At 45.8% G+C, this 13,590-nt stretch overlaps 1 protein-coding gene across 1 annotated transcript in view; it reads right to left on the bottom strand.

Moving 5' to 3' along the window:
* The window catches only part of TESK1 (testis associated actin remodelling kinase 1), a 43,771-nt gene that overhangs the window by 10,029 nt on the left and 20,152 nt on the right, over positions 1–13,590 (bottom strand). Inside the window, exons 2-7 of the mRNA XM_067464729.1 lie at positions 10,296–10,417; positions 9,151–9,199; positions 6,774–6,920; positions 6,589–6,671; positions 4,372–4,462; positions 1,016–1,099 (exon numbers count right to left, since the gene is read on the bottom strand). Coding sequence (XP_067320830.1) covers positions 1,016–1,099; positions 4,372–4,462; positions 6,589–6,671; positions 6,774–6,920; positions 9,151–9,199; positions 10,296–10,417 — 576 coding nt within the window. The remainder of the gene's footprint in view (positions 1–1,015; positions 1,100–4,371; positions 4,463–6,588; positions 6,672–6,773; positions 6,921–9,150; positions 9,200–10,295; positions 10,418–13,590) is intronic.

Here is a 13,590-nt window from a genome sequence, read left to right on the forward strand (position 1 = left end):
AATTGTGCCTTTTGTAAGCCGCCCTGAGTCCCCCCGAGGGGGTTGAGAAGGGCGGGGTAAAAGCACCCCAAATAAATAAAAATAAATTTTCTGGGTAAGATGCATGAATCATAGAATCATAGAATCAAAGAGTTGGAAGAGACCTCCTGGGCCATCCTCCAGTCCACCCCCATTCTGCCAAGAAGCAGGAATATTGCATTCAAATCACCCCTGACAGATGGCCATCCAGCCTCTGCTTAAAAGCTTCCAAAGAAGGAGCCTCCACCACACTCCCTCCGGGGAAGGCAGAGAGTTCCACTGCTGAACGGCTCTCACAGTCAGGAAGTTCTTCCTCATGTTCAGATGGAATCTCCTCTCTTGTAGTTTGAAGCCATTGTTCCGCGTCCTAGTCTCCAGGGAAGCAGAAAACAAGCTTGCTCCCTCCTCCCTGTGGCTTCCTCTCACATATTGATACATGGCCCTCATCATATCTCCTCTCAGCCGTCTCTTCTTCAGGCTAAACATGCCCAGCTCCTTGAGCCGCTCCTCATAGGGCTTGTTGTCCAGACCCTTGATCTGCTCCCTCCTCCCTGTGGCTTCCTCTCACATATTTATTATACATGGCCCTCATCATGTCTCCCCTCAGCCTTCTCCTCTTTAGGCTAAACATGCCCAGTTCCCTAAGCCACTCCTCATAGGGCTTGTTCTCCAGACCCTTGATCATTTGAGTCGCCCTCCTCTGGACACATTCCAGCTTAGAGTCAATCTCTCTCTTGAATTGTGGTGCCCAGAATTGGACACAATATTCCAGGTAATGTGGTCTAACCAAAGCAGATAACAAGGGATGAAAACCAAACCAAACACGACTCCGGGACCAGGCGGCTTTCCCTCCATCCAGGCATAACAAGAAGTCTGAGATTCAACGCTAAATGCCACGTAGATCCCAAGGACGTGGGAAAGCGCAACAGTTCCTTCGCCTCCCAAGGAAGGCCCAGGCCCAACAGAGCCACGGAATGGCAGGCCAAGAGGGTCTCACCTCCGTCCGGGGCAGGTAGTCCGGATCGGCCGGGATGCGGGCGATGGTCTCGCAGAGGATGATGCCGTAGGCAAAGACGTCGGCCTGGAGGGAAAAGAAAGCTCTGAGAGGAGGAAGAAGAGAGAGCTGCGCCTGGATCAAGACCCTGCAACTGTGATGAATGGATTATGGAGTGAACTGAATATGTTTGGGGTCCGGCTGGGCCCTATTATGGTCTGGCAAGGCTGAAGGCAGCACCCTAAAAGTGGAACCTGGAAAACTGCATTATGAACAAAGGAAGTGGGAAAATAATCACTAACTGTGGATTGAAAAGTGCTAATGGGAAATCCTGAGAAGTTTTGGTTGGAAATAACAACAACAACAATAGTAATAGTAGTAGTAATAATAATAATAATAATAATAATAATAATAATAATAATAACTTTATTTATACCCTGCCACCATCTCCCCAAAGGGGACTCGGGGTGGCTAACATGAGGCCAAGCCCAAAGATACAACACAACAAAATAAAATTCAGAAAATTGTATTATGAACAAAGGCAGTGGGGAAAAAAATCACTAATTGTGGCGTGAAAAGTGCTGATGGGAAATCCTGAGAACTTTTAGTTGGAAACAACAACAACAACAACAATAATAATAATAATAATAATAACTTTATTTATACCCCGCCACCATCTCCCCAAAGGGGATTCGGGGTGACTAACATGAGGCCAAGCCCAAAGATACAACACAACAAAATACAGAACGCAAACAACAAAACATTACATCAAAGTAAAATACATACAGTAGCAAAATAGGATAAATAAAACCAATTAACACAATATTTACACAGTCACCTATTTAAATAGTCAACGACAATGTTACTTTAAGAAACCGGTGATTGCTGACTGCTTGATTGTTTTTATACTGTTTTATATTGTTTTATACTGTTAATAGCCGTTCCCTGCCATGCGTTGCTGTGGCCAACCTTTTCCTTTCTTCCTTCTCTACCTCTTTCCTTCCTTCCTTCACTTTTTGCTTCCTTCCTTCCTTCCTTCCTTCACTTTTTGCTTCCTTCCTTCTGTCTTTCCTTCCCTCCCTCTTTCTCTCTTTTCTTCTCTACCTCCTTCCTTCCGTCTTTCCTTTTCTTCTCCCTTCTTTCACTAGCTCTTTCCTTCCCTTTTTCTTTTCCTTCCTTTATCGCCTTTCTTCCCTCTCTATATCTTTCCTTCCTTCCTTTGCTCTTTGCTTCCATGCTTCCTTCTCTCTTTTCTTCTTTCTTTCCCTACCTTTCTCTCCTTTCTTCTTTCTTTCTTTCATTCTTTCTTTCTTCACTTCCTTCCTTCCCTCTTCCTTCCCTTTTTTCTGTATCATCATTTAGCTTTTCAGGGTTTTTAAGTCCTTTCCACTGTTTTTTTTTTTGGGGGGGGGGGGTATGAGTGATGGTCACTTGTTGGCCTGAGAGGTGCCTTGTGTCCAAATTTGGTGTCCATTCGTCCAGTGGTTTTTGAATTATGCTAATTCCACAAATGAACATTACATTTTTATTTATATAGATTATTATACTGCTGTTAAATTGTATATTTATGTTTTTCTGATGTGGGCGCCAGGGGGTGCCGATTTGTTAGCTGTCCTAAGTCCCTCTTCGGAGGTTGAGATAGGACGCGATATAAAAGCCCAAAATATACAAATAAAGATAGATAGATAGATAGATAGATAGTAGGCTTGGGCAATCCATGGTTCTAAATGGTTCTAAAGTACTTACAAAACTAAAGTTCTGGTGGTGAAAATTTCAGAACTCTAACAAAACTTTCAAAATTTAATTATTATTTCATTATTGGTGATGTTAATGACAGAACCAATTAGGAACTGCCATTTATTATGAAATTTTGAGAGTTTTGTTAGAGTTCTGAAATTTTCACCACCAGAACTTTAGTTTTGTAAGTACTTTAGAACCATTTAGAACCATGGATTGCCCAAGCCTAATATCTATATATATAAAAATGCTCTGTGCATAATGAGTTCCTTAAAAACATGAGTTCCTTAAATTTCATAATAAATGGCAGTTCCTAATTGGTTCTGTCATTAAAATCACCAATAATGAAATAATAATTAAATTTTGAGAGTTTTGTTAGAGTTCTGAAATTTTCACCACCAGAACTTTAGTTTTGTAAGTACTTTAGAACCATTTAGAACCATGGATTGCCCAAGCCTAGTTTATATATATATAAAAATGCTCTGTGCATAATGAGTTCCTTAAAAACATGAGTTCCTTAAATTTCATAATAAATGGCAGTTCCTAATTGGTTCTGTCATTAAAATCACCAATAATGAAATAATAATTAAATTTTGAGAGTTTTGTTAGAGTTCTGAAATTTTCACCACCAGAACTTTAGTTTTGTAAGTACTTTAGAACCATTTAGAACCATGGATTGCCCAAGCCTAGTTTATATATATATAAAAATGCTCTGTGCATAATGAGTTCCTTAAAAACATGAGTTCCTTAAATTTCATTATAAATGGCAGTTCCTAATTGGTTCTGTCATTAAAATCACCAATAATGAAATAATAATTAAATTTTGAGAGTTTTGTTAGAGTTCTGAAATTTTCACCACCAGAACTTTAGTTTTGTAAGGACTTTAGAACCATTTAGAACCATGGATTGCCCAAGCCTAATAGATAGATGTTAAACAACCTATTTGTTCTGGGACGGATGAGGCTCCGGCAGGACTGAGCTGAATGACAGGTTATCTAAACAACCAAGTAAAGGATAACCAAAAATCACGACTATGGAGACCCTTTTCCTTTTCGATTGTGTGGCAGAGCCGAGAGGAATGCGTCATTGGTCCACCGGCCTCTCTTCTCTAGCAAGAGACCTGACCGGGGAAGGGATGGTGAGTATGAATGTGAATGTATTTGAGTGAATGAGGAGTATACATCAGGTATGGGCCAACTTGGGCCTTCCGGGTGTTTGGACTCCAACTCCCAGCATTCCTCACAGCCTCAGGCCCCTTCCTTTTCCCCCTCAGCCGCTTAAGCGTTATATCTATTTCTTGAGATGTGAAGATAGGCATCCTTTAGATCTATCATCTAGCTTAAGCGGCTGAGGGGGAAAAGGAAGGGGCCTGAGGCTGTGAGGAATGCTGGGAGTTGAAGTCCAAAACACCTGGAGGGAGGACCCAAGTTGGCCCATACCTGATATATACATGATGCTTCCTGTTTGCCTGTATAACTGCAAAGCAGATTAGAAAACACTGGTTCGAAAAGGATTCATGGCACAGTTCCAAGGAGGAGGCCCAAAGAGGATTGCTTGCGACCCCCCCCCCCCATCTCGCCACATGGCGCATCATCCCCCACCTCACCTCCATTCTGCCTTACCTTCTCGTTGTAGAGCTCCCCGCGTAGGACCTCGGGGGCCATCCAGTAGGGAGACCCCACCACAGCCAAGGGCTCCTTCTCGCCCCCTTCGCTGCAATGAGGAGGAGGAAGAGGCAGAGAGGAAGTCAGTGCAGACCAGGGGGAATAATGCCCCTTCCCCACAGTAAACCCCAGGCCCAGCCAGGGAGGGAGGGAAGGACCCTGTTCAACATCTTTATTAATGATTTAAACGAATGGTGAGAAGGCAGGATCATCAAGTTTGGAGAAGGGATCAAATTGGGAGGGAGAGCCAATAGTCCAGAGGACAGGAGCAGGATTCAAAGCGATCTTGACAGATTAGAGAGATGAATGGCCAAAACTAACAAAATGAAGTTCAACAGGGACAAATGCAAGAGACTCCACTGAGGCAGAAAAAAATGGAATGCAAAGAGACAGAATGGGGGATGATGAGGCCTGGCTCGAGAGCAGTATGTGAGAAAAAGATCTTGGAGTCCTCGTGGGGAAGAAGGTGAACATGAGCCAGCAATGTGATGTGGCGGCAAAAAATGCCAATGGGATTTTGGCCTGCATCAAGAGGAGCCTCGTGTCTAGATCCAGGGAAGTCCTGCTACCCATGCTCTATTCTTCATTTGATTAGACCACTTTACCTGGAATATTGTGTCCAATTCTGGGCACCACAACTGAAGAGAGATATTGACAAGCTGGAATGTGTCCAGAGGAGGGCAACTCAAATGATCAAGGGTCTGGAGAACAAGCCCTATGAGGAGCGGCTTAAGGAGCTGGGCATGTTTAGCCTGAAGAAGAGAAGGCTGAGAGGAGACATGATAGTCATGCTCCCCATGCTCTATTCCGCCTTGGTCAGACCACTTTACCTGGAATATTGTGTCCAATTCTGGGCACCACAATTCAAGAGAAAGATTGACAAGCTGGAATGTGTCCAGTGGGGGGCGACTCAAATAATCAAGGGTCTGGAGAACAAGCCCTATGAGGAGCAGCTTAAGGAGCTGGGCATGTTTTGCATTAAGAAGAGAAGGCTGAGAGGAGACATGATGAGAGCCATGGATAAATATGTAAGGGGAAGAGACCTGGTGGGCCATCATCCAGGCCAAGAAGCAGGACAATTGCACTCAAAGCACCCCTGACAGATGGCCACCCAGCCTCTGTTTAAAAGCTTCCCAAGAAGGAGCCTCCACCACACTCCCTCCGGGGCAGAGAGTTCCACTGCTGAACAGCTCTCACACTCAGGAAGTTCTTCCTTGGGTTCAGGTGGAATCTCATTTCTTGTAGTTTGAAGTCATTGTCCCATTTTGTCCTAGTCTCACTCCAGGGCAGCAGAAAACAAGCTTGCTCCCTCCTCCTCCCTGTGGCTTCCTCTCACATATTTATACATGGACCTAATCATATCTCCTCAGCCTTCTCTTCTTCAGGCTAAACATGCCCAGTTCCCTAAGCCGCTCCTCATAGGGCTTGTTCTCCAGACCCTTGATCTGCTCCCTCCTCCCTGTGGCTTCCTCTCACATATTTATGCATGGCCCTCATCATGTCTCCTCTCAGCCTTCTCTTCTTCAGGCTAAACATGCCCAGCTCCTTAAGCCGCTCCTCATAGGGCTTGTTCTCCAGACCCTTGATCATTTTAGTCGCTCTCCTCTGGACACATTCCAGCTTAGAGTCAATCTCTCTCTTGAATTGTGGTGCCCAGAATTGGAGACAAGATTCCAGGTGTGGTCCAACCAAGGCAGAATAGAGCATGGGGAGCAGGACTTCCCTGGACCTAGACACTAGGCTCCTCTTGATGCAGGCCACAATCCCATTGGCTTTTTTTGCCGCCACATCACGTTGTTGGCTCATGCTTAACTTGTTGTCCACACGTCCTGCTCTTGAGCCAGGCATCATCCCCCACTCGTATCTCTTTTTATAAGCCAAACCAGCACATCAACCCTGTGTATTTCTTGCATGAAGGCAGAAGAGGGCTGGACAAATAGCCCACGTGGCCTCTTCCTTCCAACTACGATCCCATGACCAACAGACCTCACTACCTCTGAGGATGCTTGCCATAGATGCAGGAGAGAATGCCTCTAGAACATGACCATACAGCCCGAAAAAACCTACAACAACCCTACAATCCCATGATTTCCTCTCCCATTTCCTGCCTTAAGCTCCTGTCTAGCCCCCTCCTCTACTGCTATAAGTATGGAGTGGGGGGGGGGGGTGTCTCACCTATAGGTTGGGATCTTCTCCGCCAGGCCGAAGTCTCCCACCACCGCCGTGTAGCCGTTGTCCTCACACCGGACGAGGCAGTTCTGCAAAGGGGAAGAGAGAGGGGAGGTGGGCATTCATTGGGGGGAGGGCACAAGGGTGGACCTTCCCCCAGTCCAGACGTGCAAGGGTCCCCCTGGTTGTACCTTGGAGGTGAGGTCCCGGTGGAAGATGCCCTTGCTGTGCAGGTAGCGGAGGCCGCGGGCAATGTCCAGCGCCAGCTTGATGCGGACCGGCCAGGGTAGTGGCGTGGGGCTGTCCAGCAGCTGCTCCAGGTTCCCTCCATTGATGTACTGTGGGGTGTGGAAAAGGGTCTGGGGTCAGGAGGAGGTCAGGGGTCATGGATCAGGGCCCTTTTCAAACCCAGATCCCTTCTGTCAAGCTGCACGTCCTTCTGCCTCTGTCCAGTCGTCACTATCCTCCTCGGTCCACTACATCTCACATATTGGAATTCTGCAATGGCAACGCCAGGTTTCACTTCTGCAGTTTCAATTCCTCACAGATTGATTCAATATTTTCTCTCTAGGAACTTCTGTGGCAGAAGATGACCCAACGCTTTTCAAGGAATCTCTACGTCAGGCATGGGTCAATTTGGACTTCAACTCTCACAATAATTGGGCTGTGGTGCAGCTAGTTAGTAGCCATCTGCATTAAATAACTACTGACCAAGAGGGTATGACTTTGAAGCCAGCACAGATCGGAGTAAGCTCCCATTAATAGTCTAGCTTGCTGTTGACCTATGTAGCCCAAAAGACAGTTACAGCTCCCAAGGTAAATCCAGAGAGATCTGGACACTGGGCATAACAAACACTCACAAAGAAAACCAATTCTGAAGCCTCTCTAGAAGCCAAGAGGGCTACACAGAGGTTGCCAAGCTTTAGCCCTACCAGGTGGACACAGGTCTCATTGGAAAAGCCCATAATGGTTGCTAAGGCAGAAGGAACAGAGGAAGGAAGGCCCTTTCCAGGTGGAGAGGCTCCACCCAAGAGGACCAGGCTGTGGCGCAGCTCGTTAGTAGCCAGCTGTATTAAATCACTATGGATTGAGAGGTCATGAGTTTGAAGCTAGCCCGGGTCGGAGTGAGCTCCCGACCATTAATAGTCTAGCTTGCTCTTGACCTATGCACCTTGAAAGACAGTTGCATCTGTCAAATAGGAAATTCAGGTACCGCTTAATGGGGGGAGGCTAATTTAACTAATTTATGGAGCCATAAAACCTTCCAGCAGCATGCGCAAGAATGAGGAAGTACTCCATCAAGGACTTGGTGTCACAAGTGGACTGTGAAGCGATAGCTCCCCCTGTGGCCAGAATTGAGCATACCCTCATAAAGCCAGAAAGCTGGAATGTTAAATTGCCTCTGGGTCTGTCTATATATGTTGTATGTCGTAATGGCACTGAATGTTTGCCATATATATGTGCATTGTGATCCGCTCTGAGTCCACTGCGGAGTGAGAAGGGCGGAATAGAAATACGGTAAGTAAAGAAACAAGTAAATAAATATATTGTCGAAGGCTTTCATGGCCAGAATCACTGACTTGTTGTAGGTTGTTTTGGGCTATATGGCCATGTTCTAGAGGCATTTTCTCCTGACGTTTTGCCTGCATCTATGGCAAGCATCCTCAGAGGTAGTGAGGTCCGTTGGAAATAGGACAATGGGTTTATATATCTGTGGAATGACCAGGATGGGGCAAAGAGCTCTTCCCTGCTGGAGCTAGGTGTGAATGTTTCAGCTGACCACCTTCATTAGCATTTGAAGGCCTGGCTGAGCCTGGGAAAATGTTCTGTTGAGAGGTGTTAAGATGTGCCTGGTTGTTTCCTCTCTGCTGTTTTGCTGTTGTAATTTTATAGTTTTTTAATACTGGTAGCCAGATTTTGTTCATTTTCATGGTCTCTTCCTTTCTGTTGAAATTGTCCACATGCTTCTTGTGGATTTCAATGGCTTCTCTGTGTAGTCTGACATGGTGGTTGTTGGAGTGGTCCAGCATTTCTGTGTTCACATCTTAACACCTCTCAACAGAACATTTTCCCAGGCTCAGCCAGGCCTTCAAATGCTAATGAAGGTGGTCAGCTGAAACATTCACACCTAGCTCCAGCAGAGAGTCCTTCGCCCCACCCTGGTCATTATTCCACAGATATATAAACCCATTGTCCTATTTCCAACAGACCTCACTCCCTCTGAGGATGCTTGCCATAGATGCAGGCGAAACGTCAGGAGAAAATGCCTCCAGAACATGGCCATATAGCCCGAAAAAAACTACAACTCCTCAAATAAATAAATAATGCCCAAGAGTGAGTAGGTTGTGAGGAATGGTGGGAGCTGAAGTCCAAAACACCTGGAAGAGGGTCAAAGTTGGCCCATGCCTGCTCTAAGTCCTCCAGGACAACTCCAGGTCCACTTCTCTTTGCTTCAGTTAACACCAATTCTCCTTATTCCCATTCATTTGCTGCTTTCCCCAAAAAGTGGCTGATGAGTTGACTCCTCCTCCTCCTCCTCCTCGGGCCCGGAAACCCAGTGTTTCTCACCTCCGTCAAGGCGTGGAGCTGGCCCTGGTGGACGCAGACACCCATGAACCTAAAAGAGAGAGGGACAAAGGGACACTGGTCAGGAGGACCCCAGACCCTTCCTCCCCCCATGCCCTGGTCCCACCCACAGACCCACCAGTGCCGTATCTGTGTAACCAACACTGGAGCAAGAGGCTAGAACGGGAAACTCGGGAAGAAGATCAGCAAAGGCCATCATCCCATCCAAGCCCAGTTTTTGCCAGTCAGGAAGACACCACCCAAGCCCTCTCGGCAGATGTCCCTGTGACGATGTGTAAGTTTTGTTCCTTTGGTTATGTGTAGTTTGGACAATGGTTTAGGGATGGTGAGTATGGGAGATTATGTTTTGTTGGAGAGAGTGGCTTGATGTTAGCTAAGTTGCCATAGCAACAGGGGCGGAGCCAACCGCCTCTTCAGAGGCAGCTGGGTTTTAAAAAGTCAGTCAGTGGCCGGAGAGCTACTGAGAGGACACTGAATCTTTTGGTGGAGATTCAGGGAATGTGTCTGTAGCCAGTGTGCTATAGGGAAAGACTGAATCTCTTGGTGGAGATTCAGGGAATCAATTGGTGACCAAAGTGGTTGCAGAGAAGGACCCGGTACAGGGGGTTGTTGATTCTGAATTAAGAATCAAGGTTTGGCTGGGTTTAAGCCTGTTGTGCCAGCTGTGAAACCTTATGAAGTGTTTGCCTGAGTTTACTCATGAAACCTTTCCAATGTATCCATCAAGATTTGTACCTCTTTTGAAGAACAGTTATACATTGTTATACTCCTGTTAAAATAAACTTGTTACTTTTTCCTCAAGCCTTGCCTGATACAGTTCCTTATAAGCTGAACAGCCTGGAATAGTAAAGTCAGGCCAGGAAAGTAAACGCTACGCTATCACTGAAACAAAGCCTTCTGTAATTAACAGTTCCTTTGTAAAGTAGTTCCTAGGCTGATATTGATCGTTGCCCAGCTTCCCTCATAGATTAGGTGGCAGTGGGTGTTTTACCACACGCGCCTTCACATTTGGTGGCATTCGGTGGCATTAATACAGTCTTCTTTACAATTGGTGGCAGCAGTTTAATAACGGACCTCCTCACAGTCCCCCAGAGAGAGACCCCGATGCCAGGGAGGAGGGGCCTCACCGGAGGATGTTGGGGTGGGAGAGGCGGTTCATGAGCTGCACCTCGCGGAGCATGTTGCCCCGGTTGCTCATCAGCTTGTTCATCTTCAGCACCATGATGTGCCCCGACTGGCGGTGCCTCACCTGCAGGAAGAAGGCGCAGAGAGGTCAACCGGGGTCAGAGCGGGACGCGGGATCAAAGGTCAGGCCTTGGCCGCTCCCAAGCCCCTCTCTCCTGGGCGGAGGGGGCTCCCCAGCAGGGAAAAGAGGCAAGTGTTGTTGTTGTTGTTGTTACTTTTATTATAATTTTGTTTATCTATCTATATAAAAATGCTCTGTGCATAAGGAGTACCTTAAAAACAAAAAGAACCAATGAACCAAATCACACCAAATTTGGCAGCAAAACATCTCACAACACAAGGAGTGACCAGCACTCAAAACATTATGATTTTGTCACTTGGGAGTTGTAGTTGCTGGGATTTATAGTTCACCTACAATCAAAGAGCATTCTGAACTCCATCAACAATGGAATTGAACCAAACTTGGCACACAGGGCTCCCTTGACCCAACAGAAAATACTGGAAGGGTTTGGTGGGCATTGACCTTGACTTTGGGAGTTGTAGTTCACCAACATCCAGAGAGCACTGTGGACTCAAACAATGATGGATCTGGACCAAACTTGGCACAAGCACTCAATATGCCCAAATATGAACACGGATGGAGTTTGGGGGAAATAGACCTTGACATTTGGGAGTTGTAGTTACTGGGATTTATAGTTCACCTACAATCAAAGAGTGTTCTGAACCCCACGAATGACAGAATTGCAGCAAACTTCCCACACTGAACCCCCATGGCCAACAGAAAATACTTAAGGCCATCCAATCCAACTCCCTTCATCAGGGCAAGAAAACGTAATCAAAGCCCTCCTGACAGAGAGCCATCCAGCCATTGATATAGATAGATAGATAGATAGATAGATAGATAGATGTGATTCACACACAGGGAGATATAGTATCATACATTTGAAAGGGACCCTTAAAGAAGGACTATAATATCTTGCATGTTCCAGAGTGGGCAAACCAGACACTCTCCACATCAACACTGACACAGAAATAGCAAGAAATTCTGTTTACCCATATGCATAAATTACATATACTGTATTAGAAACCAACACTTTCTCATTACTTTATTTTCCAGATCAACAGACTGGGCCACAGCAACGCCTGGCAGGGGACAGCTAGCGTTTATATATACCCCACTTTTTCTCTGCACAAAGTGGCTGACCTTGAAAGCATTCCAATATAATATGCAAAATCTACATAAATATAAACATGACAACAGAACTAAACATCAATGCTATTCCTGTATGCCTCTGGCTTTGCCGTTGCGCAAGGACACACCTCCCTCTGAAGGCAGGCAGAGAAGTCCTCTGTTGTGACCCAGTCTGAGCCTGAACTTTCTGGGTCTATTGGGTCTTCTGAGCCTGTCTTTTTGCAGGATGACGAGGAGGCTGATGGGTTACAGGTTTCTGTACATGGTCCAGACGGGGCTGATAGTGAGGCTTCTGAAGGAGAAACAGCAAGCCTGTTCCCCGGGGGAACTGAATGTGCCTTTAGATAAAGCTTTTAAGCAGAGGCTGGATGGCCATCTGTCAGGGGTGATTTGAATGCAATATTCCTGCTTCTTGGCAGAATGGGGTTGGACTGGATGGCCCAGGAGGTCTCTTCCCACTCTTTGATTCTATGAAAGATAGTGAAACGACTCCACAACTTCAGGTGGATCCTTTCGCTTCCCAGACTGATGAGGCATGTTGGGGTTCAGCTTCCTCCGTGTGATCCTGATCCTCAATCTCTGTGTGAACCTGATTCTCTGAGTGTATTTCCTGATGCAACTGAGCAAGCCACTGAACATGTATCTTTCCCTGATAGTGTTGAAAATGTTGATGCTGAGAAAAGTGGCGGGGAAAGAGAAACAGCCTAGAAGGTTCCGAAAGCTGGGCCTGCGCGGGCGCAGGAATACCATAAGTGCGATTTCGCAGTTGACTACGACAGGAAATGTTTTGGAATCAGGCCGTGATAGCTCTCCAGAGGGAATCATACCTGGGTTTTTTAATGAGAACCGAAGGGAACAGATTTGGAAAAACAGGAGTGAATCACAGTTTCTACGAAGGTCAAATAGATTACGGGAGAGGGAGGCTTCAAAGTCTGGAGGCGTTTCAAGAAATAGTTTCTTTGGTTTAAGGGGCCTCCCCCCGGTTGTCTCGTTAGATCAAGCAACGTTTTACACTGAGGCAGCACCTTGGCAGTTTTCCTGTGTTCCATGGCCTGCATTCCCAGAGGGTTCTAGTTTTCAAGTACGGTTAGTGATGCTAACAGGTTCCTGGTTTCTGTATTGTTGTTTTTGGAATTTTGCTCAAGTTCAAAGATTTTTCCTGACTGCGGAGTTTCTACTGTGGCTTTTTGACTTTGCATTTACCTTTCTTTTGTAACCATTTTTCATCAATAAAAAAGGATTGTATTTCTCACAGTCCAGTGTGGCGGATTGAATCTTACGGTCTCGTTTCCTGATCTGGGATGCAACAAGGCCTAGCTGGCTGAAGATAATGAGGTGCTTAGCCTTGATGATAAGACTGAATTAATGACTAGACAAGATCGTTTACAATTAAAGAGTCCGTAGAAGTTCACGTCTGGCCAGCAAGCGTGAAGCCAAAGGTCAACGCAATGCTTTTATGTTTGGGAAAACTATTTAATGATGCAGCCGACAGGCAATCCCTGTCAGTCCAACGTTGCTCTTCCCGTGTTAACTTCTGTGGATTTACCTTGGCTTTTGGCAGCATGCCTTTGGCTTCTTGAGACTTGGATCTTGTTCCTGTTTGTACCTGTTTACCATGGACTTTTGTTTGACCGTTGCTTAGGGATTATGCTTCATAGTTTTGCTTTTGAATCTTGGGAACTTTGCCTTTACATTTAAGACTCTGTTTTGCCTATGGAACTTTGCATTTCTATTTTTCTATTTTGATTTTGCTTTTTACAATTAAGAGTCTGTAGAAGTTCCCGTCTGGCCAGCAGGCGTGAAGCCAAAGGTCAACACAATGCTTTTATGTTTGGGAAAACTATTTAATGATGCAGCCGACAGGCAATCCCTGTCAGTCCAACGTTACTCTTCTCATGTTAACTTCTGTGGATTTACCTTGGCTTTTGGCAGCACGCCTCTGGCTTCTTGAGACTTGGATCTTGCTCCTGTTTGTACCTGTTTACCATGGACTCTTGTTTGACCATTGCTTAGGGTTCATGCTTCATGGTTTTGCTTTTGAATCC

Source organism: Anolis sagrei, chromosome 2 (assembly GCF_037176765.1).
Source record: "Anolis sagrei isolate rAnoSag1 chromosome 2, rAnoSag1.mat, whole genome shotgun sequence".
In the NCBI taxonomy this organism is placed as follows: Eukaryota; Metazoa; Chordata; class Lepidosauria; order Squamata; family Dactyloidae; genus Anolis; species Anolis sagrei.